The 26138-nt window shown below is 38.0% G+C and overlaps 1 protein-coding gene across 10 annotated transcripts in view; it reads left to right on the top strand.

Annotated features, from left to right (window-relative positions):
• Window positions 1-26138, top strand: part of TMEM68 (transmembrane protein 68) — a 40094-nt gene that overhangs the window by 10243 nt on the left and 3713 nt on the right. For 4 of the 10 annotated variants that reach the window (XM_032296109.1, XM_032296107.1, XM_032296108.1 and 1 more), the window contains 5 exons: window positions 885-1278; window positions 14312-14479; window positions 19075-19268; window positions 22388-22448; window positions 24596-24735. In XM_032296109.1, the coding sequence (XP_032152000.1) occupies window positions 954-1278; window positions 14312-14479; window positions 19075-19268; window positions 22388-22448; window positions 24596-24735 (888 nt within the window). In that variant the 5' untranslated portion in view covers window positions 885-953. Of the gene's footprint in view, window positions 1-884; window positions 1697-14311; window positions 14480-18610; window positions 18811-19074; window positions 19269-20514; window positions 20649-22387; window positions 22449-24595; window positions 24736-26138 lie in introns of those variants that run through there. The other 6 variants (XM_032296114.1, XM_032296113.1, XM_032296111.1 and 3 more) reach the window with 5 other exon arrangements.

Below are 26138 nucleotides of genomic sequence, written 5' to 3'. Positions count from 1 at the left end.
AATTGTACAGCTATATTTTCAGTCACTTAAGATTTAAGATAAAAACAGTACTGATAAATTTTTATTATTGCATAATGAACTTTTTTGTAAACCTGTTTCTCTATAAAAAACAATACCCATAAAGGTATGTCATCATTTCCTAAAGAATTGGGTTACTTTTATTGAATTAGAGACTGATGTTTTCTTTTGTGCATGTTATCTCAGTATGGCTGGGCATGGTGGACTGATGCCTGTAATCTCAGCACTTCAGGAGTGGGTGTACCACTTGAGGTCAGGAGTTTGAGACCAGCCTGGTGAACATAGTGAAACTCCATCTCTACTAAAAATTCAAAAATTAGCCAGGCATGGTAGCACACACCTTTGGTCCCAGCTACTGGGGAGGCTAAGGCAGGAGGATCGCTTGAACCTGGGAGGTGGAGGTTGCAGTGACTGAGATCATCCCACTGTAACTCCAGCCTGGGCGACAGAGCGAGACTCCATCTCAGAGAAGAAGAAAAAAGTTATCTCAATATGACCTAGTTTAAGATCTAAGTGTTCAACATGATCCAATTAAGATATGAGTCAAATTATTAAAATCAATCTGAAATTGTGTTCCTCATCTGCTTTATTTTCTCTTAATTATAGCTTTATTTTCTTCTCTCAATTATACCTTTATGTTCCTTTCTTAATTATAGTGAATTATTTCAAAAACTAAACACGACATGCTTCATGAGCAGACAGATGAATCCTTATAATTTTCACATTTAAATCTGCAACAAAGTTAACCATTAACCATCTATACATTTTTGATATTAAGAAATGTCTCTATATACTATTTAAGTCAACTAAAACATTTAAATTTGTAGCTGTGGAAAAAATAATACTGGATTATTTTTCCCTTCTAGTGTCAAAATTAATGACCTGCTATGGCAATGAAGAAAGAAACTGAATTTATCGTTTTCACCTAAAGAAAAATGATAGACCAAAATCAAACCTGTGGTGCAGGACAGGATTCTGTGCCCTATATGATTTGTCTGATTCACATACTTGAAGAATGGTTTGGTGTGGAGCAGTTGGAGGACTATTTCAATTTTGCAAACTATCTCTTGTGGGTTTTTACACCACTAATACTTTTAGTACTTCCTTACTTCACTATCTTTCTTCTCTACCTTACTATTATTTTCTTACACATTTATAAGAGAAAGAATGTATTAAAAGAAGCCTACTCTCATAATTTATGGGATGGTGCAAGGAAAACGGTGGCAACTCTGTGGGATGGACATGCAGCAGTTTGGCATGGTAAGCAAGGATATTTTCATCTCTGTGTTCATGTGTGCTGCATTGGAGCTGTTACCATTCCATTCTATTGACTGAGAAGATACTGAAAAATATAATAGAAGTGATATTTGCTATTCCCTGTTATCTGCTTGCATGTATTGTGCATATGTATCTTTCTTAAAATGAGTTTTCCCCATAGACATTAGTTTCTATTAAACAACCACACAGCACTGTAGACTGTAAGTTGAAATATGAATATTTATATTTAAAACATCTAAAAGAGTAAGAGACTAATTAATTAAAACTATAGAAAACTGCTTTAAAAATGCTTCAATTATTTAGCATTTACTTCTATTCAAATAAGTTTGACTTTACCAGTGTGGATTTTTAAAAATGAAATGTTAAATATTACATTAAATATAATTTGCATACCAAAATGTAGCCATTTTCTGTTGATTCATTCCAGAGGTTGGTGTGTCTTAAGGATAGTCATTCTTTTCTTTATGACTTGAGAGATTTTGATATTGTATACTTAAAGATTGGTGGTTCTTCTTCGTTTGGGCATCATGAAAATTGCCCTCTGGTGGCCTGTTTTTTAGTGTTTTTAATGTTTTACTCTACCAACTTTTGCTTCATTATACCATCAATCCCTAGTTTGTTGGTCTCTTCTATTTTTAGACTACCCAAAAATACTGAAGATTCATAAGCATGTAACAAACATTGGCTTTATGATATTATGTATCATAAGATACATAAGCATGTAGCAAACATTGGCTTTCTGTATCATGTTGTTGGGCATCAAAGTAGTTTCACAGAAGGACATAGAAGGAAGCACAGACTTTAAACTGACACTTGAGGATATTTATCACTGAAGTTTTAGGCTGCTATTAGCAAAAATCACCACTGACATGTTTATTAGGCTAATGTGTTATCATTTTAATACTGCATACATTCTACGAATCTACACATGTTTTTTTGTGAACCTGCTATGCCAGACACTGTCAAATGTTTAACATAAATTAACTTCTTTAAATCTCATAACATAATAGAGTGTATGTGCTACTCTTGTTTTACTCGTGAGAAAATTGAGGCACAGAGAGATTGTTATTTCCCCAAGGTATACTAGGAGCAGTGCCAGGTTACAACCCCAAATACCTGGCTCTAAGGCCTGTGCTCTGTGCTGTGTGGTAAGACTGTCCCAGGTTGGAGATTCAAGGCTAGAAGTCATGGTATTTAGCAGGTTTGCAAGCAGGAACCATATACCTTTGATGGATTGAATTCTTAATACTTACTCTTTGCTACTAAAGCTCCTGCTGGCCAATACAACTCTCGTAACCTGTTGTTTTTACATGAGGTGAGATGCTGTTCAGCATTCCATGTGTGCATGTCTGCAGTTGTTCCTTGTCTTTAAAACAGTAATAGAAAAATGTACAGGAGTTATTTACAGTACTTATTGGGAATATATATCCTCTTCCCATATGCATAACCCCTAAGCTTCAAGATATATAATAAGGAATCTGAAGGAATCTGGATTTATTTATATTTCAGGAGACATTTAATTTATATACAGTCATGTGCTAAACTTATAGCAGAATACACAATTTTGAGGTTTTAAATATGCACATAAGGCTCAGAGGCAGTAAAATATATAGTTCCTAGTCTGTTTTAATGTTTTATTATGATAGCAATATCATTTTATTAGATTAAGTGATCGTATTTAAAAATTATTTTTTTATTGTATTGAAATAAAAGGCATTTGTGCATATATTTAAATTTTGTATTGGTATCATATCAATTTTAATTTATGTTTTTTTAAGAATCTTGGAGGACTTCTTTTTTTTTTTTAAGAGATGGCATCTTGTTGCTGGGCACAGCTCATGCCTGTAATCCTAGCACTTTAGGAGGCCAAGGCAGGTGGATTACTTGAGGTCAGGAGTTTGAGATCAGCCTGGCCAACATGGTAAAACTCTCTCTCTACTAAAGATACAAAATTAAAGATATCTAAAGATACAAAAATTAGCTGGGTGTGGTAATGCAGTGCCTGTAATCCCAGGTACTTGGGTGGCTGAGACACAAGAATTGCTTGAACCCAACAGGTGGAATTTGCAGTGAGCTGAGATTGCATCACTACACTCCAGCCTGGGTGACAGAGCAAGGCTCTGTTTCAAAAAAGAAAAAAAAAAAAGGCTGGTCACAGTGGCTCACTCCTGTAATTCCAGTACTTTGGGAGATGGATCACCTGAGGTCGGGAGTTTGAGAACAGCCTGGCCAATATGGTGAAACCCTGTCTTTACTAAAAATACAAAAATTAGCCAGGTGTGGTGGTACATGCCTGCAATCCTAGCTACTACTTGGCAGGCTGGGGTGGGAGAATCGCTTGAACCCAGGAGGTGGAGGTTGTAGTGAGCCGAGAATGCACCGCTGCATTCAGCCTGGGTGACAGAGACAGAATCTGTCTCAAAAAAAAAAAAAAAAAAAAAAAAAAGAGGGGGTCTCGCTCTTTTGCTCAGGCTGGCCTCAAACTCCTGGGATGAAGCGATCCTCTCACCTTAGCCTTCTAAGTAGCTGTCATCACAGATACATATCACTGCTCTCTGCTGAAGGAATTTTTTAAATTATAAAAATGTTCATTGTAAAAAGTAGCAAACAAGAAAACTATAAGAAGAAAATAGGGCTGGGCGTGGTGGCTCAGGCCTGTAATCTCAGCAGTTTGGGAGGCCAATGCAGGTGGATCACCTGAGGTCAGTTGTTTAAGAGCAGCCTGGCTAACATGGTGAAACACCATCTCTAATAAAATTATAAAAATTAGCCAAGCATGGTGGCGCACACCTGCAATCCCAGCTACTCGGGAGGCTGAGGCAGGAGAATCGCTTGAACCCAGGAGGCAGAGGTTGTAGTGAACTGAGATTATGCCACTGCACTCTAACTTGGAGGATAGAGTGGGACTCAGTCTCAAAAGAAAAAAAAAAAAAAAAAAGAATCACCTAAAATTTGCCATTCGAGTTTTGTTATAGTATGTTTATCTTTTTTATATGTGTGGCAAACTAGTATTTTTTGTGTCACTAAGCCTTCTTCATAAATATGGCTTTTAATGACTTTGTGGAATTCTATAGTATAAATTATATAAGTAATTTGATAATTTACCTATTACTGAAGTCATTTCTTTATAATTTTTTTACTTTTTAAAATAATAAGTATCTTTATATAAGAATCTATCCAATGTTTTCTATTTTGAAGTTGTTTTATTCATACTGTATATAATGTAAGTGCACTGATTTTTTTGAAAAATTCTGTGATTCTTATGTGCTGTGTAATCTATTGCCTGTATTATATTTAGAAACAGTAATTTGATATTTCTTTTTTTTTTTGTCTTTTAATTTGATATTTCTTAAATACCTACATTTCTAGGTCATTTGTTTGTTGATAGGTGAATGGAATCCTTACTGTCAAATTGCTTACAGCCTTAAAACTATAATAATTTTGACTCATTTTTCAAAAATGGTTCTTGGAAAATGTAACACTTTTAACTCTGAACTCTAATATTTGATATTTCTCCCTGGAAATTAGTATGATGACAAATATTTTTCAGTTAGAGAGCTACATGGTTTTGAGAGAATTAAAAATTGTGCATTTTAGCACAAATGTAAAGGATTGAGGACCATAGCTTTCACTTCAGGGATATAAGGAGTATTTTGACTTTGGGACTTTTACTCGTTTTTATTTATTTATTATTTTATTTTATATTTTTGAGACGGAATCTTGCTCTGTTGCCTAGGCTGGAGTGCATTGGCATGATCTTGGCTCACTGTAACCTCTGCCTCCCGGGTTCAAGCAATTCTTGTGCCTCAGTCTCTGAGTAGCTGGAATTACAGGCATGCACCACTATGTCGAAGTAATTTTGTATTTTCAGTAGAGAGGAGTTTTCACCATGTTGGCCAAGCTGGTCTTGAACTCCGACCTCAGGTGATACACCCATCTTGGCCTCCCAAAGTGCTGGGATTGCAGGTGTGAGCCACTTGTGTCCGGCCACTTGTTTTATTCTATATGTGTATATTATTATGGTTTTGTTTTTGTTGTATAAGGGAATTCACTTCATTGTCTGAAAATAATGCTTGTGCTTACTTAACACCAGTATAACTTGTTCAGTTTTTTAGAATATAAAATTTTGGGGAAATACAGTGGTTTGATTAATGAGGTAGTTTATTATATGTGTTAGTGATTTAAGGAAAATAGACCACAATAGCAGAAATTTTCTTTTACTTCATATTTTATTATTTTTAAAAGAAATGGTAACATTCAGAAGGGTCCTATAGGTTTAACTATATGTAGCAAAATTTTGGGGGAAAAATTAAATTGAGATATCAAGAAAACCTTCATCTCTACTGGTTGGATGAGAGTTTCCTTCATCTCTTCTGTCCTTCATGCAGTGAAGGATTCAGTCAGACTACCTGCTGTCAAAACCAGGCTCTCCTGAGTTACCAGCTGTATGACCTTGGTTAAGTTACTTAACTTTTTCGTCTTCCTCTTCTTTCTCCTATTCTTCTGCAACAATTTTGATTTTTAAAAAATTTAATCTAGAACTACAGAGAAGTTGCAAAAATAGTACTGAGAGTTCCCATATATTCTTCACCGAGCTTCTGCAAACGTTAGCATCTTATATATCCATTGCACAATTATCAGATTCACAGTGTACAATATGATTATCTAAACTACAGGTTTTACTCAAATATCATAATTTTTCCCCAAGTGTTTTTTTCCAGGATTTCCTATTGTATTTAGTTGTCATGTCTCCGCCAGTCTGACAGTTCCTTAATTTTTTTGTCTTTCACGATCTTGGTGACTTTGAAGAGTACTGGTCAGTAATTTGGTACACTCTCTCAGTTAAGATTTGATGTTGTCCATGATTAGGTTTGAGTTATTTGTTTTTGAAAGAATACCACAAAAATGATAATGTGTCCTTCTCAATGTATTATATCGGAAGGTTCGTATCTGATGTTTCTTATTACTGGTGGTATTAACTTTGATCACTTTGTTAAGGAGGTGTCTGCCAGGTTTCCCTATTGTAAAGCTACCTCCTTAAATTAGATACTTAACTTTTCTGAACCGCATTTTTTTCTTTCTGCTAAATGGGTTGCTATAAGGATTCAGTGAATTTCATGTAAAGTGTTTAGCATAACTTCTATTACATACCAAATTTCAATAAATGATAGCTATCATAATTACAGAGCACCCTTTTCAGTAATTTGGAAAGCACTAAAATACATAATCTGCCAGGTATGGTGGTGCATGCTTGTAGTCCCAGCTACTCCAGAGACTGAAGCAGAAGCAGAAGAATCCCTTGAGCCCACAGTTTGAGGCCATACTGTGCTATGATCATACCTATAATAGCCATTGCACTTCAGCTTGAACAGCATAGCAAGAACCTGTCTTTGTGAGGAAAAAAAGTACATCTTCTGCCTCTTGATCATTATTAAGTTCAACCTACCACACATACAATGTCCAAGGTCCCTAGGATATTCAGAATGTAATTTTAGATTGTCAATTTTTTGACTGTTATTCCTAGTAAGAAATGCATTCTGCTGTTCAGCATTCATATACATATATACTGTGTCATGAAAAGTGTACAGTTGACCCTTCAACAATGTGAGGGTTAGGGGTACTAGCAATCCGTGCAGTCAAAAATCCGTGTATAACTTTTGACTCTCCCAAAACCTAACTACTAAACCTCCTGTTGACTGGAAGCCTTACCAATAACATAAACTGTCAATTAATACATATATTATATTTTATACTGTAATAAAGTAAGCTAGAGGAAAGAAAATGTTTTTCTTTCCTTTTTAAGAAAATATTAGAGGCCGGGCGCGGTGGCTTAAGCCTGTAATCCCAGCACTTTGGGAGGCCGAGGCGGGTGGATCACGAGGTCAGGAGATCGAGACCATCCTGGTCAACATGGTGAAACCCCGTCTCTACTAAAAATACAAAAAATTAGCTGGGCATGGTGGTGCGTGCCTGTAATCCCAGCTACTCAGGAGGCTGAGGCAGGAGAATTGCCTGAACCCAGGAGGCGGAGGTTGTGGTGAGCCAAGATCGCGCCATTGCACTCCAGCCTGGGTAACATGAGTGAAACTCCGTTTCAAAAAAAAGAAAAGAAAATATTAGAGATGAGAGGCCAGGTATGGTGACTCACACCTGTAATCCCAGCACACTGGGAGGCTGAGGCAGGTGGGTCACTTGAGCTCAGGAGTTCAAGAACTGCCTAGGCAAAACTCTCTCTCTACCAAAAATTCAAAAAATTAGCTGGGCATGGCAGCATGCACCTGTAGGCCTAGCTACTCATGAGGCTGAGATGAGAGGATTGCTTGAGCCCAGGAGGTGGAGGTTGCAGTGAGCTGATAATCATGCCACTGCACTGCAGCCTGGGTGACAGTGAGACCCCATCTAAAAAACAAAATAGGGACAAAGTCTTGCTTTGTTGCCCAGTTTCGTCTGAAACTGATTTGAAGTGATCCTCCCCTCTCTGCCTCCCAAAGTGCTGGGATTGCAGGTGTGAGCCAATGTGCTCGACCAGAAAATGTTATTAGGAAAATCATAAGGAAGAGAAAATATGTTTATGTTTCATTATATGGAAGTGGATCATTTTAAAGGTCTTCATCCTCCTTGTCTTCACAATGAGTAGGTTGAGGGTGGGGAAGAAGAGGGGTTTATCTATGTGTCCCAGCTGGCAGAGGCATAGAAGTAGACTCATACAGTTCAAATTCATCAAGGGTCAATTGTATATACTTTCTACATGTGATCTATTCTTGTTTTCTATTCTGTCTTTTATTTAAAAAGAAAATGCTGGTTATAACTCATTAAATTTATTTCACAGTCTACTAAATTGATTTCACACTGATAGATTACAAGCAACATTTGACAACCATGGATGTAGGTTAGCATGTACAATTCATGGTACTCATGGGAGTTTGGTTTTAGGACCTCACTTAGATTTTGGTATCCAGGTATGCTCAAGTCTCTGACATAAAAATGGTGTAGTATTTGGATATAACCTGCACACATCTTCCCGTATACTTTATTTTATTATTTATTTCAGACAGGGTCTTGCTCGGTTGCCCAGGCTGGATGGAGTGCAGTGATGTGAACTCGGGTCACTGCAACCTCTGCTTCCCAGGCTCAAGCGATTCTCATGCCTCAGCCTCCTGAGTAGCTAGGACCACAGGTGTGCGCTACCACACCCAGCTAATTTTTTTTTTTTTTTTGTATTTTTTTTGTAGAGATGGGGTTTCGCCACATTGCCCAGGCTGGTATCAAACACCTGAGCTCAAGCAATTCACCAGCCTCAGCCTCCCAGAATGCTGGGATTACAGGCGTGGGCCACTGTGCCCAGCCACTCCCATATACTTTATATCTAGATTACTTATAATAGCTAATACAGTGTAAATAGTTGTTATACTGTATGGTTTAGGGAATGATCACAAGGAAAAAAGTCTGTACATGTTCAGTACAGCCACAGTTTTTTTTTCCCAAATGTTTCCATCTGTAGTTGGTTGATTTCATGGATACAGAACCCACCGGTACCAAGGACCAATTGTAGATACCTGTAGTAGGAAGTGTGGTATGGAGCAAGAACACAGACTTTAATGTTAGGCAAATGCAGATTTGCATTTGGCCCCACTCTGTGACCTTTGGTAAGGTCTATGGGCTTTTCACACTTAAATTTTCTCATCGGTGGAGGGTTTTATGAGGTTCTTGTGATCATTATTAAGGATCCGATACTCGTGTATCTGTTATAGTTATTGGACATTTATGTTTCCTGATCACTCACATCTTTAGGCTGTTTTGTTTGTTTGCTTTTCTGAGATGGAGTCTTGCTCTGTTGCCCAGGCTGGAGTGCAGTGATGCGATTTCAGCTCACTGCAACCTCTACCCCGTGGGTTCAAGCAATTCTCATGCCTCAGCCTACTGAGTATCTGGGACTACAGGCATGTGCTGCCATGCCCAGCTAATTTTTGTGTTTTTAGTAGAGACATGGGGTTTCACCATGTTGCCCAGGCTGGTCTCAAACTCCTGACCTCAAGTGATCCACCTGCCTCAGCCTCCCAAAGGGCTGGGATTACAGGTGTGAGCCACCATGCCCAGAAATTGGATTTTTTTTCTTACTAATTTATTATTTTCAGGACTAGAAGATAAGTCATTTTTGGGTGAGAAGTATGAATGATGAACTTGGAAAGGTAGACAGAAGCCAGGTTATGAAGCATCTTGAATGCTATGCCCAGGAATTTGGACTTTATTTGTAGATAGTTTTAGTTGTGTTTGCTTTTTTGAGGAAGATCCAAAAGGTTGACATTATTGTTCATTTACCATGATGCATAGGTGGATAGTCTTTTTTTTTTTTTTTTTTTTTTTTTTTTGGAGACGGAGTTTCACTCTTGTTACCCAGGCTGGAGTGCAATGGCGCGATCTCGGCTCACCGCAACCTCCGCCTCCTGGGTTCAGGCAATTCTCCTGCCTCAGCCTCCTGAGTAGCTGGGATTACAGGCACGCACCACCATGCCCAGCTAATTTTTTGAAGTTTTTAGTAGAGACGGGGTTTCACCATGTTGACCAGGATGGTCTCGATCTCTTGACCTCGTGATCCACCCGCCTCGGCCTCCCAAAGTGCTGGGATTACAGGCTTGAGCCACCGCGCCCGGCCCGGTGGATAGTCTTAAAGTGGATTTTTCATGACAAATATGGAAGGGCTCTATCTCAGAAGATGATCATTATCTGAATTCATGATAATATCTAGAACCAGATGGCAATTAATTCATTTACATAATAAATCTTTGCCATGGCAGAGGAACTACTTGAGCTTTACATGAACATCACATCCTTTCACTGTAAGCTAAGCTACATGAGAAGCCAAAAAATTAGGAGGATGCCTAGTGAGTGAGGGATTGAGCAGGGCTAGCAATTTTTTTTTCAATGGCATCAAATAAGACAGCATATTCATCCCAGAATAGGGCTATTCTTGTTAATCGGACTGAGACAGCCCAAAATTTGCAGATGGAGGTTCCCCATCTCTGGACAGTGGTTGAATAAACGGTGATAGTAAGTGCCTTTGTAACTGCTTTCTCTGAGCTTCCGTTGCTCATCACATCCCCCTGGGATTGGTGTACTCGCCAGGAGTTGATAGGGCTGCACTTTAAAACTGGCATTGGGAAGGGGAAGGGAGTATACATTTTAGAGAATTCTTGGAGGTAAAATAAACAGAATTTGGTGACTGAGTGTAGAGTCAAGGGAGGAGGAGTTAAAGTGCAGTAAGATTTCGGTGGGGTGCGGTGGCTCATGCCTGCAATCCCAGCACTTTGGGAGGCTGAGGTGGGTGGATCATGAGGTCAGGAGATAAAGACCATCCTGGCTAACCTGGTGAAATCCCATCTCTACTAAAAATACAAAAAATTACCTGGGTGTGGTGGCACGCGCCTGTAGTCGCGTCTTCTCGGGAGGCTGAGATAGGAGAATTGCTTGAACCTAGGGGCTGGAGATTGCAGTGAGCCGAGATGGCACCACTGCACTCCAGCCTGGGCGACAGAGCCAGACTCCGTCTCAAAAAAAAAAAAAAAAAAAAAGATTTCTACGGCTAGAAGGGGAAACATGAACAGGAAGTGCTCCAAGTAATGGCAACTACATGAGCAGAAGCACAAAGGTGGAAAAGTATACTCTGGGAGCCACAGTTCATATGCATCTGCTTTAAGAGTGACACAGTTAAATAATACTGTTTTAACGTTTACTGGCACTGTAATAAACTATTTTTTTTCAATATTTGATTAATTGAGTTTTCTGCTTTCAGCCAGGTAGTTTGGTATTATGTGAGTAAATTGTTTATTGTTTTAAAAAATATTCTATAAAGCCAGGGGGAATCTTGGTAACATTTTGTATAGAGTCCTTCAAAGGAATTTCTTTATTACTCAGAAAATGTGTTTGATAGGACAATTGATCCTCAGACAAACTCAGTGACTGTAGAACTTAAAGTAAATTGAATTACTTGAGTTAGAATTATATAATTGGAAAGAAATCTTATAATATGGAAACATACAAAATCTTGGAATATCATTAAATTATTTTTCAAAACATTCTCAAGTCCATTTGAATAGCTTATTTATTCAGTAGTAGAACCACAGTTACCATACTTAATCTGTTTTGTGAAAACCTTATAAACTATGTATTTCCTTCTCTGAAATTTATACTGAAGTCTTTATTTTTTGAATGTTTATTTCTTAGCTGATCAGACAGGAATACGCTTAAGGAAAGAAACGGACTGATATTTTCAGATTTCTATATTCTGGACTTTTGTCTTCTGTACAAGTGGCAGGCTTTCTTGAGACAGCTGTTCTGTGTGAAGGAATATGGTCCTCAGAACTTACTTTCCTTTTCTGCTATAGCCACTCTAGATTTCCTTCCTTTTCACGCTTTTTCTTTGAGCCTGATTCTTCCCTTGACCTCTAGATGCTCACCATTTTTTTTTTTTTTTCTTTTTTTAAACCAGGACCAGTTGAGGCAGTGGTCTGTAATGGTGTGTCTGACAGTGGTGACATGGGAAGGGAATGTGGTTCTTATGGCTAGTGCCATGATCACCATTTCATCCAGTCCTTAGACTATCCTGACTTCCCAGCTTCTGTGATCCAATACATAGGCTATTTTCCTCTGAGGCATAGGTGGATCTGCTTAAATCTTTTCTATTCCCTATTAACGCCAACAGCACAGCATTGCTATAAGAAATAAATTTGTTGGCCTTGGTAGCCATGTAGAGGACAGCAGGCAGGTAATGTCAGCTAAGGGAGGAGAACGAACAGCCAGGCTGGAACTGGGGCTGTGTTAGCAGGAAGCTTCCAGAGGTCATCCCATCTCCAGGTCCTTTCATCCTGTCATTTGCTTCCCCTGCTGAAACACTTGCTTCTGTTTACAGAGACTTGAAATAGGGCTTGCAGTGTGGAAGGAAGGGGCAGGGATGGCATGAGCCTCTGATCTTGCTTCTACTACAGGAAAGATATTTCCTTGACATCTAGTTCAAATCTGTGATTAAAGTTTTCCTGCCACATGTAATGTAAGATGGTACAAAATCATTTTTATTTCATGAATAGAATGAGGAAATTTGTAAATAGTTTAAATACATAAAAATGAAGTCTTATGTTTGTGAATGAACTTAAAGTTTGCAGCATTATATCCGTGTATATGTAACAGTTTAAATGGTATTTTATTTTACATTGAGTCACTAGTTAAAAATTTTTCCTGGTTTAATAATATGTGTTATTTATTTATTTATTTATTCCTTTCCCTTCTCCCTGTGTTGGGGCTTTTGTGATGGAAGCAAGTTTGCTGCTACTGCTCCGGTGGTAGATCTCTACTTTATGTCATTTAAGGACTCTGGGCCCCCCAGAGTTTCTTGCCACCCACCCCCACTGCCCAGCAGTAGATATTTTGCTTCTACCCCTTCTCTAGAGTGGTGGACTTTCGCCTGACACGGGGCTGGTGCGGGTGGAGGAGTGTGTAGGCTGGGAAGTGGAGTTGTGCCCCTCCCAGCATGACATGCCTTTTGCATATACCCTTTTCTTAGAGGGAGTAGAAGGGCTTCCTACCGCTTTCCCAGTGTCTGACAGGTTTTGCTTTTATGAGAGAAACTTCCAGAAAGTGATGGGGTTTTGTTTTCAGTACCATTAGCAGGGGCTCTCTTTAGTCTCCGGCTTTACCCCTAATCGTTCTTGTGAGCACACTCTGAGGTCTGTGGAGAAGAGTTGGAGAGTGACTCTCTGGGGCTTCCAGAGATTCTACGCTCAATACTAGCCGACCCCGGGACTTTCAGTATTTCTTAATATGTCACTTCTTCTTACCCACTTTTATGGCATCTGCCTCTTCCTCCCATTCTCAATTTTTGTCTTTCCTTAGAGGGGGTTTATCAGCCTTTGAAGTTCAGTTTGCCTGGTTGCCTTGTGACTTCTGCTCCCTGACATGATTAGGAAAAGAGATTTTGTACTCCAGGGTTTTTCTCATCAGTAGTGTGGGAGTGATGTTCTCTTGTGGTGACAGAGTTTCTCTTACTGATAACACTCTCCTTTTTTATATTTTTAACCCCCTCCTCTGACGGTGAAAACCTGGCTCCCATTATTCGTACTATGTTGACTCATTTGATCAGTCCCCCGGTATGTAACCCATCTCCCGTCATTGATTGCCACCTTCCCCTACCACTCATGGATGCCCTCTCTCCCTGCTTGTGCCAGGCCACCACTCTGTACAGTGCCCTGGTTGGCTGCTTAGGCTGTGATGCCCCATACCAGGCCACTGTCTCAGACTCTGGCCCCTCCTGCCAGGCTGCTGCTGGTTGTGGATGCCCCCACTGCACTCAGGCTCTGACCCCCAAGCTTCCGTGACCCTTGCCTCCCCTCCTCCCTCTCAGGAGCCCCCACCCTGTGATAGGCCCTCATGGCTCTGCTCTGGCTCTGACTCCCCACTCTGTGCCATGTCTATGGGTGCCCTCCTCACTGGCACCAACACTCCAGGTGTCTGCTTCACTATGGCCGACCTAATGGCTTTAAGACTGATTTGTTCAAGATGGAAAGAGAAGAGGAAAGAGAGAAGGAAGAAAGGGAAAAGGAGAAGAGAACCAGGAAGACTAGTGTACCTTTGTGAGAAAAGAATGAGCTACCAACCATCCTTTAGTGTAAAGTTAGACCGGGCACGGTGGCTCATGCCCGTAATCCCAGCACTTTGGGAGGCCAAGGTGGGCAGATCAGCTGAGATCGGGAGTTCGACACCAGCCTGATCAACATGGAGAAACCCTGTCTCTACTAAAAATACAAAATTAGCTGGGTGTGGTGGCACATGCCTGTGATCCCAGCTACTCAGGAGGCTGAGGCAGGAAAATTGCTGGAACCTGGGAGATGGAGTTTGCAGTGAGCCAAGATCGCACCTTTGTACTCCAGCCTGGGAAACAAGAGTGAAACTCAGTTTCAAAAAAAAAGAAAATGAAACAAAAATTAATGAATATATTTTAAGTATTTGCATCTTGTCTTTGGAACAGGTTATGAAGTTCATGGAATGGAAAAAATACCAGAAGATGGACCAGCACTTATAATTTTTTATCATGGAGCTATTCCTATAGATTTTTACTATTTCATGGCTAAAATATTTATACACAAAGGCAGAACTTGCCGAGTAGTAGCTGATCACTTTGTCTTTAAAATTCCAGGTAAACTTTCGCTGTAGATAATAATGTAAAAATGTTTATTAACAAAACCAAGTTATGTGGTCGTCTCTATCTTGAGCTCTCTAATGTCATTTGAAAAAGTTCTTTGCCTTTTCAGGGTGTATGTAACACACTTGGAACTCTAGTATGGGAATATCTAATTATCCTGTTTAGGCAATATATCTAAAAATAAAAACATTATAGCCCAAAATTTCTTTTTTTTAAATTTTATAGATTTTAAAATTGTTTAAGTGAAAATTGTATGTATGGTATACAAGATAAGGTTCTTAAAAATATTTTTAACTTTTCTCTTTTAAAAAATATATTTTTATATATTAAGAGAGTGTAAGTGCAGCTTTCTTATATGCACATAATTGTGTAGTGGTGAAGTCTGAGCTTCTATTGTATGCATCAACTACATACTGAACATTCTACCCAATTCGTCATTTTTTCCTTTATGAGCAGGTATTTACTTGTTATTTTTCTAAGTTGTATCTTGAACTGTAATGTTAAAAAAATAAATTATGATTTTTGCCAATTTATATTTTGATTTAAAAGGTAGTTGATTTTTCACATGAATTTTTTCATGAAATACTTCTTTTTGGAGTTTAATTTTGTTATAATTAGAGTTTGATAGCAAATTAGAATTAGCAAAAAAAAAAAAAAAAAAAAAAAAAGTCATGATATATTTTGTCTTGGCCGGGCATAGTAGTGTCTCACGCCTGTAATCCCAGCACTTTGGGAGGATGAGGTGGGCAGATCACCTGAGGTCAGGAGTTCAAGACCAGCTTGGCCAACAGAGACATGGTGAAACCCTGTCTCTACTAAAAATACAAAAATTAGCCAGGCATGGTGGCTAATAGACCTGCTGTAGGCCTAGCTAATCAGGAGGCTGAGGCAGGAGAATCACTTGAACCTGGGAGGTGGAGGTTACAGTGTACGGACATCATGCCACTGCACTCCAGCTTGGGCAACAGAGTAAGACTCTATCTCAAAAAAAAAAAAAAAGATACATTTTGTCTTCACATAATATTATACTACCCTAAAGAGTATGTACATCATGTCTCTTATCATAAAAGACTTGCCTGATGAGATTTATAACTCTAAGATTGAGGAATACATTTTATTGATTTATTTATTTAGATATGGGGTCTTGCTGTGTTGCCCAGGCTGGTCTCAAATTCCTGGCCTCAAATGATCTTCCCACCGTGCCTTCAAAAGTTTTCGGATTACGAGTGTGAGCCACTGCACCCCACCATGAAACTACTTTTAAAAAAATCTGTTTATAAAGATTATAAGTATATATATTTCTTTTCTTTTTTCTTTTTTCCTTTTTCTTTCTTTTTTTCTTTTGAGAAGGAGTCTTGCTCTTGTTGCCCAGACTGGAGTGCAATGGTGCGATCTCAGCTCACGGCAACCTATGCCTCCCAGGTTCAAGTGATTCTCCCACTTCAGCCTCCTTAGTAGCTAGGATTACAGGTGCCTGCCACCATGAGTGGCTGATTTTTGTACTTTTAGATGTTGGCCAGGCTGGTCTTGAATTTCTGACCTCAGGTGATCCGCCTGCCTTGGCCTCCCAAAGTGCTAAGATTATAGGGGTGAGCCACTGTAGCCGGCCGGCCTTATGTGCTATTTTTTTTTTAAAAAGGTTAATTAACCAACTGGTTTAGAGTTTTACAGAAATCATTCTTGAATAAACTTGTTGAGATTAAATCTTATTTTCTTCTGTCACTGAATCACCAGAAACAAGCCAAGAGAGTTGACAGTATGTCCCCTGGAATAAAAGCAGAAGCTGACACATCAATCAGACAAACACAACCAAACAATGAATTAAGTAATGATCTACTTCAATGCCTATATACAGTTAATGCTTTGGGTATCCATGCATCACTAAAAAACTATTTGTACTTTGTATATAAACTATATTGGCTATGTTTTCTGTTAAAAACTAACATGATCACTATAGTAGATTTGGAAACTAACAAACAACATCATTATAATTTACCATCTTAACATAATGTTATTTTGATTTATTTTACTTCATTGTTTTACTTTCAGCCACATAGGCAAACGATTTTGTGGGTTTTTTAAGATTTAATGTCGGCATTAACATTTTTACCATGTTTATAAAAAAAGATTTAGTGTATGACTAGAACATTTACTTAACTGTTTTTCTGTTACGGAGCATTTAGGTTGCTTCTTTTTTTTGTTTTTAGGAGTAATAAAATGTGAATATTTTTAGCATTTGCCTTTTTCAAAAAATTTCCCTCTTTATGATCTTTTTAATATTTTGATGCTGATTCTTTCTTTGCTTTCTAAAGGAATAAAATCATTATAATTCTCAGCACAAGAGAGATTTTAGGGTGGGTACCATGGCTCCCACCTGCAATTCCAGCACTTTATGAGGCTGAGGCAGGAGGATTGCTGGAGCTCAGAAGATTGAAACCAGCCTGGGCAACATAGCCAGATCTCATCTCTACTAAAAAGAGTAATAAAAGAAATCAGCCAGGCATGGTGGTGCAGTACCTGGAGTCCCAGCTACTTGGGTTGCTAAGGGAGAGGATCACTTGAGACCAGTAGGACAAGCTGTAGTGAGCTACTATTGTGCCCCTGCATTCCAGCCTGGGTGACAGAGCAAGACCCTGTTTCCAAAAAAAACAGAGATTTTATGTTTTTTTATTTATGAATCATCTCATGTTCATCCATTCATTATGAGAATGCATCTAGTTGAATCAGTGGGCATTTAATGTGGGGTGACAATTATTTTACTTTTTTTGAAATCGAGTCTTGCTCTGTCACCCAGGCTGGAGTGCTGTGGCCCGATCTTGGCTCACTACAACCTCTGCCTCACTAGTTAAAGCAATTTTCCCTGCCTCAGCCTCCCCAGTAGCTGGGATTACAGGCATGTGCCACCACGCCTAGCTAATTTTTGTATTTTTAGTAGACGAGGTTTCTCCATGTTGGCAAGGCAGGTCTCAAACTCCTGACCTCAGATGATCTGCCTGCCTCAGCCTCCCAAAGTGCTGAGATTACAGACATGAACCACCACACCAGGTCTGACAATTATTTTAATCTTAATGCTATTTATAATCTTGCTTCAGATCTTTAAAGTAATGAGAAGTTTGGTTAGTCTGTGTAGTGTTTTTTTTCAGTTATTTTCTTTGAGACAGAGTCTCGCTCTGTTGCCCAGGCTGCAGTGCAGTGGCATGATGTTGGCTCACTGCAACCTCCACATCCCGGTTTGAAACCATTCTGAAGCCATTCTCCTGCCTCAGCATCCAGAGTAGCTGGATTACAGCCACATGCCATCATGCCAGGCTGATTTTTATATTTTTAGTAGAGACAGGGTTTCACCACGTCGGCCAGGCTGGTCTTGAACTCCTAACTACAAGTGAGCTGCCTGCCTTGGTCTTCCAAAGTGCTGATATTACAGGCATGACTCACCGCATCTGACCAGTGTGCATAGCTTTTAACATCAAATGTGTCTGTATTTCCCATTCTCAGAGAATAATGTATACTAACATCAGTCCTCAGCAGTTCCAGTATGGGATTTGATTAAAATATTTAATTACTAACAGGATTATTTCTTTCATTCATAAATAGTTGTAATTTGAAAAGCTGTATAATATTAAGACTTGGAATTAGCTGTTCTTTGAGCCAAGCAACCTCACTTTATTAAAATCTCTTAATGATGTTTGCTATTATTATTTAAAAAATTTAATTATAGAATTAGCATCATCTAACTTTTAATTTAAATAGATTTGATCATGGTCTTGCCAGTTTTGGAAGAGCTAAGCATAGTTTGATTCACATTCTCCTGAGTGATTCTCTCTCTTTTTTTTTTTTGAGACGGAGTTTCACTCTTGTTACCCAGGCTGGAGTGCAATGGCGCGATCTCGGCTCACCGCAACCTCCGCCTCCTGGGTTCAGGCAATTCTCCTGCCTCAGCTTCCTGAGTAGCTGGGATTACAGGCACGCGCCACCATGCCCAGCTAATGTTTTGTATTTTTAGTAGAGACGGGGTTTCACCATGTTGACCAGGATGGTCTCGATCTCTTGACCTCGTGATCCACCTGCCTCGGCCTCCCAAAGTGCTGGGATTACAGTCTTGAGCCACTGCGCCCGGCTGTGATTCTCTTTTTTATAGGGTTAATAGAAGATTAGATTTCTGATTGCAGGTGGGATATCATTTCTGAATCCCATCAGAATCCCATTTCTGGAATCTCTACCCTGCCACTTCTTAGATGTGTGACTTTGAGCAAGCTATTATTCTGTGAGCCCAAGTTTTCTCATCTGTAAAATGGCAAGAAGAATACCTGTTTGTCAAGATTGTTGTGAGTTTTACTTAAGAATTTGAGTCAAATTAGTAGGTAGTCAGTAAGAAGGTACCCAATGGTAGGTGATAAGTAAGATGCAGTTACTACTTAAACAGCAATATCAAACTTAAGTTAACTTTTAGAGTTTTTGTTGATTTTAAAAAGTAAAAAAGTTTACTGATTTCAGTATAAATAGTAAATGATGTGGTTTGTGAAGATTTCTGCTCGACGAATTAAACAAGAAATGCTTATTTTGTATCTTCATATTCATGTTTCTTACAGGGTTTAGTTTATTACTGGATGTGTTTTGTGCTCTACATGGACCAAGAGAAAAATGTGTTGAAATTCTGCGGAGCGGCCACTTGTTAGCTATCTCACCAGGTGGAGTTCGAGAAGCCTTAATCAGTGATGAAACTTACAACATCGTATGGGGTCATCGCAGAGGCTTCGCTCAGGTTGCCATTGATGCAAAAGTGGTGAGTTGTGTAAAATTATTAAAGTAACGCTTAGTTAAATTTAAAATAAATAGTTAAGTAGGGAGCCAAAGTGTATAAGAACTTAGACACTTTCACTACAATACTTTAAAAATTAATATATAGGCCGAGTTCAATGGCTCACGCCTGTAATCTCAGCGCTTTCAGAGGCTGAGGTGGGTGGATCACGGTGTCAGGACCAGCCTGGCCAACACAGTGAAACCCCATCTCTGCCAAAAATACAAAAATTAGCCAGGTATGGTGGTGCATGCCTATAATTCCAGCTACTTGGGAAGCTGAGGCAGGAGAATTGCTTGAACTGGGGAGGTGGAGGTTGCAGTGAGCCGAGATCGCACCACTGCACTCCAGCCTGGGTGACAGAGTGAGACTGTGTCTCAAAAAAAAAAAGATGAGATTTCGAATGCCATTTTGTTCTTTTATTTTGCCTTGGGAATGTATTTCTCAGCCTTGATCTCCATATTGTACTTTAGTAGATAAAAAACACTTATCTACTACCTATGGAATGTATCTCCTTTGTTTTCTGTTTATTTTCATTTTGATTGTCAGAAAAAGAAACTCTATTTGATAGAGTATTGTTCTTTTTCCAGGCCAGTTAGAGAATACTGTCAGTAACTTAGTTTTTTAGGTATATAGAAAATGAATTATAGCACATTTCACTTATTTGCCCAAATCTTAAGCAATGACGTAGAAAAACCTAGACCATATGAATAATATAGAATACAAAAGGATATATGCAGTTATACAAAAATTAAGAATAATGTAATGTATATGAAAACGATAAAAGCTAAAATCCTGATCAAAGATGGTTCAGTTTTCAAGTTTAGATTTTGAAAGAATTGTTTCTTCAAAAGTTTAAGATAAAGATGACAAAAATAGATTTAAAATCACATAAATATACCATGGGATTCTAATTCCTCATCCTTAAGTTTACATTTTCAGCAACATATTGCTTAGAAGAAGGCCTGAAAGAGAAAAATGATATAGAGAAAAGAACTCTTTCTACTCCTTCAGTTTCCAGATAATTAATTAAATGATCTAGATAATTTAAGATTTTTATGTAAAACTTCAGAAAGTTTAAGAAATAGCTTTTTATAAGTTTAAAAACAAATGAATCTTGCAAGTTTGATTAATATTGTGCCACCCCAACATCTCATAGCACTTTTAAACACTTTATCTTGTACTCCTGTACAGTAAGGAGGTGACACATATAATTATTCCAATGTTGCAGATGAGGAGACTCAGGCACAGAGAGATGGAGGGATGGAAGGGATCTTGTGACTCAGCAAGGCAGCAGCAGAGCAGAGCACACAGTTCAGAACTCGAGGCAACTGGTACTGTTGCCATTCCCGACTACATTGCACAGTGAGTCTGCTGACATCTGAGACTGAAGGGGCTTCCCAGACACGTGAGGGAAATCTTTCAGTAATATATGTATAGAGTTGTAAGTGGCACAAATATCCCATCTGGAAAATCCTTTAATAGGCCTCACAAAATTATCGTAAGCTGTGAACAAAAATTCAACACTGTTGTTACAGGATTAACTATGTTTAACTTGTGATATAGTAATAAAAAAGGGGGAAAAGCCTGATTGTCAATGCAAGTTCACAAAATATTGGTAGAAAATAATAAGATTTATTTGAAGATGAGAGACGTTTTGATGTAATACAAGTCACTCTGGTTTTGTGAATTCTTGAGACTTATGAGTTTGATAAGAACTTTTAGCTGATTTCGTGTCTAAGTAGAGAAAACTAGCCCGTTTACTTTAATTGTAAAATAAATAGCATATATAAAAGAAAATAATATTTTGTTTCAATAAAATTATCTCACTATATAAAGAGTTATCTCGCTTTATCCATAAAAGACTTTGAGATAGGGATAATTATTATTATTTACCCCCATTTTATGCATGAAGAAAGTGAGGCTTAAATATGGTAAGTAACTTGTACAATGGTACCACATTTTTAGTGACAGAGTTAAGACTTCAAGACCCTAAGAATAGTTTTTAAAAATATACATTCTTGGCTGAACATGGTGGCTCACGCCTGTAATTCCAGCACTTTTGGAGGCCAAGGTGGGAGGATCACTTGAGGCCAGGAGTTCGAGACCAGCCTGTCCAACATGGTGAAACCCCATCTCTGCTAAAAGTATAAAAATTATCTGGGCCTAGTACCAGCTACTCAGATGGCTGAGGTGGGAGGATGACTTGAGCCTGGAAGGCAGAGGTTGCAGTGAGCCGAGATCATGTCATTGTGCTCCAGCCTAGGTGACAGCAAGACTCTGCCTAAAAAAAAAAAAAAAATGCACACACACACACACACACACACACACACACACACACACACACCCCTGTCTCTCTTTCTCTCTCCCTTGCAAACATGCATGCACACACATACATACAGGCACACGTTTATATATGTAAGCAATTGAATTCTGGGTTGAAGCTACAGTGAGCCATGATCACGCCACTGCAGTCCAGCCTGGGCCACAGAGTGAGACTCTGTCCCCAACTCCCTGGCTAAAAATTCTCCTTGGAATCTCTGTCTTGCAACTTTTCTTCAGTGAGTGTACTATTCAGTAGCCCACTAAAGCCAATTCAGTGTACTACATTTATTTTATTTAATGAAATTAATGATTACTGTAATCTCTATTTTGAGTTTCAAGGTTTTATGTAGAATGTTAGGAAAATTGGTCAATGAAATATTACATATTACCACTGGAGGGTAGTGTTTCCAATTTCTATTTTTACAAATGATCAAGTTGAATTTAGTTGATAAACCAATTATGTGTGCCTTTATTTTAAAAATATTTTATTTTCATGATACCAAACAGGCTCTCAAAAGTTTGCATAATCACTTTGTGATCTCCCCACAAGCCCACGCTAATAAATTTGTGCACCTTTTCTATTTCTCCCATGTCAGTACTAACCAGGCCCTACCCTGCTTAGCTTCTGAGATCAGACAAGATTGGGCATGTTCAGGGTGGCATGGCCATGGACGCCTTTTCTCTTTCTTAAAAAAAAAAAGTTTGTATTAGTCACTCTAATGGAGACATTGAATGGATTAATTTATTCACTTTTTAATTCAGATTCTCTTTTTCTTTAGCCCATTATTCCTATGTTTACACAAAACATTAGAGAAGGATTTAGATCGCTTGGAGGAACAAGTAAGTTCTGATTCATATGGTTTTTAATTACAATGCAATTTTTAAAATATTTGGGCTGTTGAACTCTACAAGGAAACCTTTTGAATTATTATCTTTAGAAAACGGGTGTACTATTCAGACGTTTTTTTGTTTAAAGTCCAAGTGATAACTAGCTCTAAGTAATGGCAGTTCTTAATGCTGTATTTTTGTTGAGAGTATCATATACACACTGAAGTTCTTCAAATGGGCTTTTAAAAACTTGATAGTGAATCAGCTAGTTTATTGTTTTAAACCATGGTGATGAAGTTTAGAATACATTTACAAACTGTCCAACAATCTTTTTAACTCACCCCAGAAGTTACAGCTTTAGAAATGGATGACAATATGATACTGAACTAAGATTAACTACCTAAGAAAATAGCATTTGCTTTGGTTTATTTCTGTCACTTTTTGTTCTTTTTAAAAATATTTTGCACCATAATACATTTGTACTGGAAAGTTCTTTTTACCTGCCCATAATTTATAGATTTTAAAAATCAGCTTTTAAATGTAGTTCTAGCAATGTTAATGATTAGATGTGCTTTTTCTTTGCAATACTTGTTTTCTTGTTTTGAAATATTCGATTTGTTGTTGTGCCCTGTGGTTTGTATATTACATTTAATTGATTATATTATATATTCTTAGCATTATTATTTTTAATTCCAGCACTATTATTTTTAGTGTTTCTATCCATTTACAAGTCCCCTTCTGAAGACCTTTAAACTGCCTTTGTTTCTTTTATGTGTAGCATTGCTATTTTGTTAGTACTGCATTCTGTTTTTTAAGTCTTTTTTTTTTTCTTTTTTAAATCAGATTTAAAGTGGAAAAGAAGATTGATGAGATCTTTAACTTTTGTTGTGGATTTATTTCTTCTTCTTCTTTTTTTTTTTTTTTTTTGAGACGGAGTCTCTCTGTTGCCCAGGCTGGAGTGCAGTGGCATGATCTCAGTTCACTGCAACCTCCACCTCACGGGTTCAAGTGATTCTCTCGCCTCAGCCTCTAGAGTAGCTGGGACTACAGGCGGGTGCCAGCACGCCTGGCTATTTTTGTATTTTTAGTAGAGACGGAGTTTTGCCATGTTGGCTAGGTTGATCTCGCACTCCTGACCTCAGGTGATCCACCTCCCCTCGGTCTTCCAGTGTTGGGATTATGGGTATGAGCCACCGTGCCCAGCCTATTCTAATTTTTTCTTGGCTCATTTGTTTAGAATTTAGTAGCAAGTCAGAAATTATAACAGAAGTTTTATTTATTTTTTTTTCTTGTGCCGCCTTTTTTTTTTTTTTTTTACTTTAAAGTTGAATAGTCCAAAAATTAGTATCTAGTAATTGTGTATGTGTGTGCATGTGTGACCTGTAGGATAGGGTGTAGTCTGTGTTTTGATGTGTAAGCAATCCTTTCAACTTTGGTGAGACCCATGACTGTATGTTCCTTATGGTCTGCCTGTTTTGGATTCCTTTGATAACATTTTAGATTTCTTAAAAAATGTAGTGCATCAGTTTATTTTTATGTTATTACAACTTTTATTTAATCCTGCTAAATTTCAGATTTGCTCATTAGCATTAATAATTATTTGCTTTGATGTGTTTTGTTTTTCCTGGTTCATAATAATGTTTTATCTTTACTTAGTTTATTTGCATTATAGTCTCATGTTTACATAAATTAATTTTTCCTTTTCTTGGTCTTTAAGTTACGTTTTGTGAGTCTCTAGACTTTTTCACCTCCAGTAGTTTTTGGTAGCAGTTTAGGCTTTGTTTTGTAATAATAGTAACTTGTTTGCCTTTTAAAATTCCTGTATTTTTATTTATTTATTTATTTAACTTACTTTTTATTTAATTTTGTTAAGTTCCTGTACTTTTAAAAGCTCATTAAAAAAATCATAAATAGACTTTTGGGGGGGTATTTTTAGGTTCTCTACCAGAACTCTCTTCTCCTATTACTAACGTCTTGCATTGGTGGGTTATATTTGTTACAATTGATGAAAAGCTCTTCTTTTAAAAAAAATTGTACTAATTGCCAAGAAGTGATACTTTTTGCCACCTTCGTGTAAGTCCTACGTAATTAATTTGAAAGTTTACAATTACATGATCTGAATATTTCACAAGTTAAAATGGTTGTGTACTCTAAAACAGGGTTATTTAGATGGCTTTATGAAAAATTCCGCTATCCATTTGCTCCAATGTATGGAGGTTTTCCTGTGAAGTTACGGACCTATTTAGGTGACCCCATTCCGTATGACCCAAAGATAACAGCGGAAGAGTTAGCTGAAAAGGTAAATTAATTTTTCTTTTTTAGTTTTAGGACAGATTTTCATTTTCAGTTATTATATTTTGAATGTCATTGATTTATTTTTATATCCTACAAGCGTGTTCTAGGTCAGTGGTTCTACACCAGAGGTGATTGTACCCCCTAGGGAACATTTGCTAATCTCTGGAGACTTATTGTCACTACAGGCAGGAGTTGGGGGTGGGAGGAGGGGTGCTACAGACTTTTAACGGGTGGAGTCCAGCGATAGAATTTATGGCAACTGTAGGATAGGAATATACATCTATGCATAGATTTTTGGAAATATCGAACTGAAGTTTCGGAGAAAGTCAGAAGGGATGATGGAGATTTCAGTCATTTGCACTGAGAGAGCTTAAGCCATGAGCTTTATAAGGCAGATGAGAGAGAAAGAAAAGTGCTGAGGACAGACTGCAGGAGATGTAGCACTGAAGAAGAAGGCCAAGGAAGGAGAAGCGCCAGAACTGACTGAAAGGAAACTGGCAGAGAGGTAAGAGAACAAGTAAATTTGTGTGACAGAAGTTAGCAGGTGAGGCTGTATTAAAAAACGGGAATGGTCAGTAATACTAGTTTTTGCAAAGAGATCAAGGAGGATGAAGAGTAGAAAAGACTGCCTACCTTGTAATTATAGTTTCAGAGAGTATAAAACAACGAAACAAAGAAAAACAACAAATGTTACGTTCTCTTTTTTTTTTCTTTTTTACCCCATTCTTGATAAATGCAATAAATGTCATGTTAACTGAATCACTTAGAAAATGGGATGAATGGGCCAGGCTTGGTGGCTCACACTTCTAATCCCAGCACCTTGGGAGGCTGAGGTGGGAGGGTATCATGAAGCCAGGAGGTCAAGGTTGCAGTGAATTATGATTGTGTCACCGCACTCCAGCCTGCGCAACAGAGTGAGACACTGTCTCTCAAAAAATAAAATAGGATGAATGTATTTTGATTATGACTTTTATATAGTCTGATTTATTTTTAAAAATATAAATTATGGTAAAAACACATGGTAGAAAATGGTAAACATATAGTAAAACATAGATTATGGCAAAAACAGACATGTACTATCTTAACCATTTTTAAGTATACAGGTTAGTACTGTTAAGTACGCTCATGTTGTTGAGCAACAGATCTCTAGAATTTTTTCGTCTTGTAAAACGGACTACACCTGTAACCCTTTCCCCTTTCCTCTAGCTCCTGGCAACCACCATTCTACTTTTCTAAGACCTTAACTACTTTAGATACCTCATATGACTGAAATCATACAGTGTTTGTCTTTTTGTGATGGACTTATTTCAGTTAACATAATGTTTTCAAGGTTCATCTATGTTGTATCATGTGATAGGATTTCCCTCCTTTCTTTACTTTTCTTTTTTTTTTTTTTTTTTTTTTTTT

Source organism: Sapajus apella, unplaced genomic scaffold (genome assembly GCF_009761245.1).
Source record: "Sapajus apella isolate SASKATOON/1434 unplaced genomic scaffold, GSC_monkey_1.0 scaffold35, whole genome shotgun sequence".
Lineage (NCBI taxonomy): Eukaryota > Metazoa > Chordata > Mammalia > Primates > Cebidae > Sapajus > Sapajus apella.
This window is presented reverse-complemented; position numbering and strand designations above follow the sequence as displayed.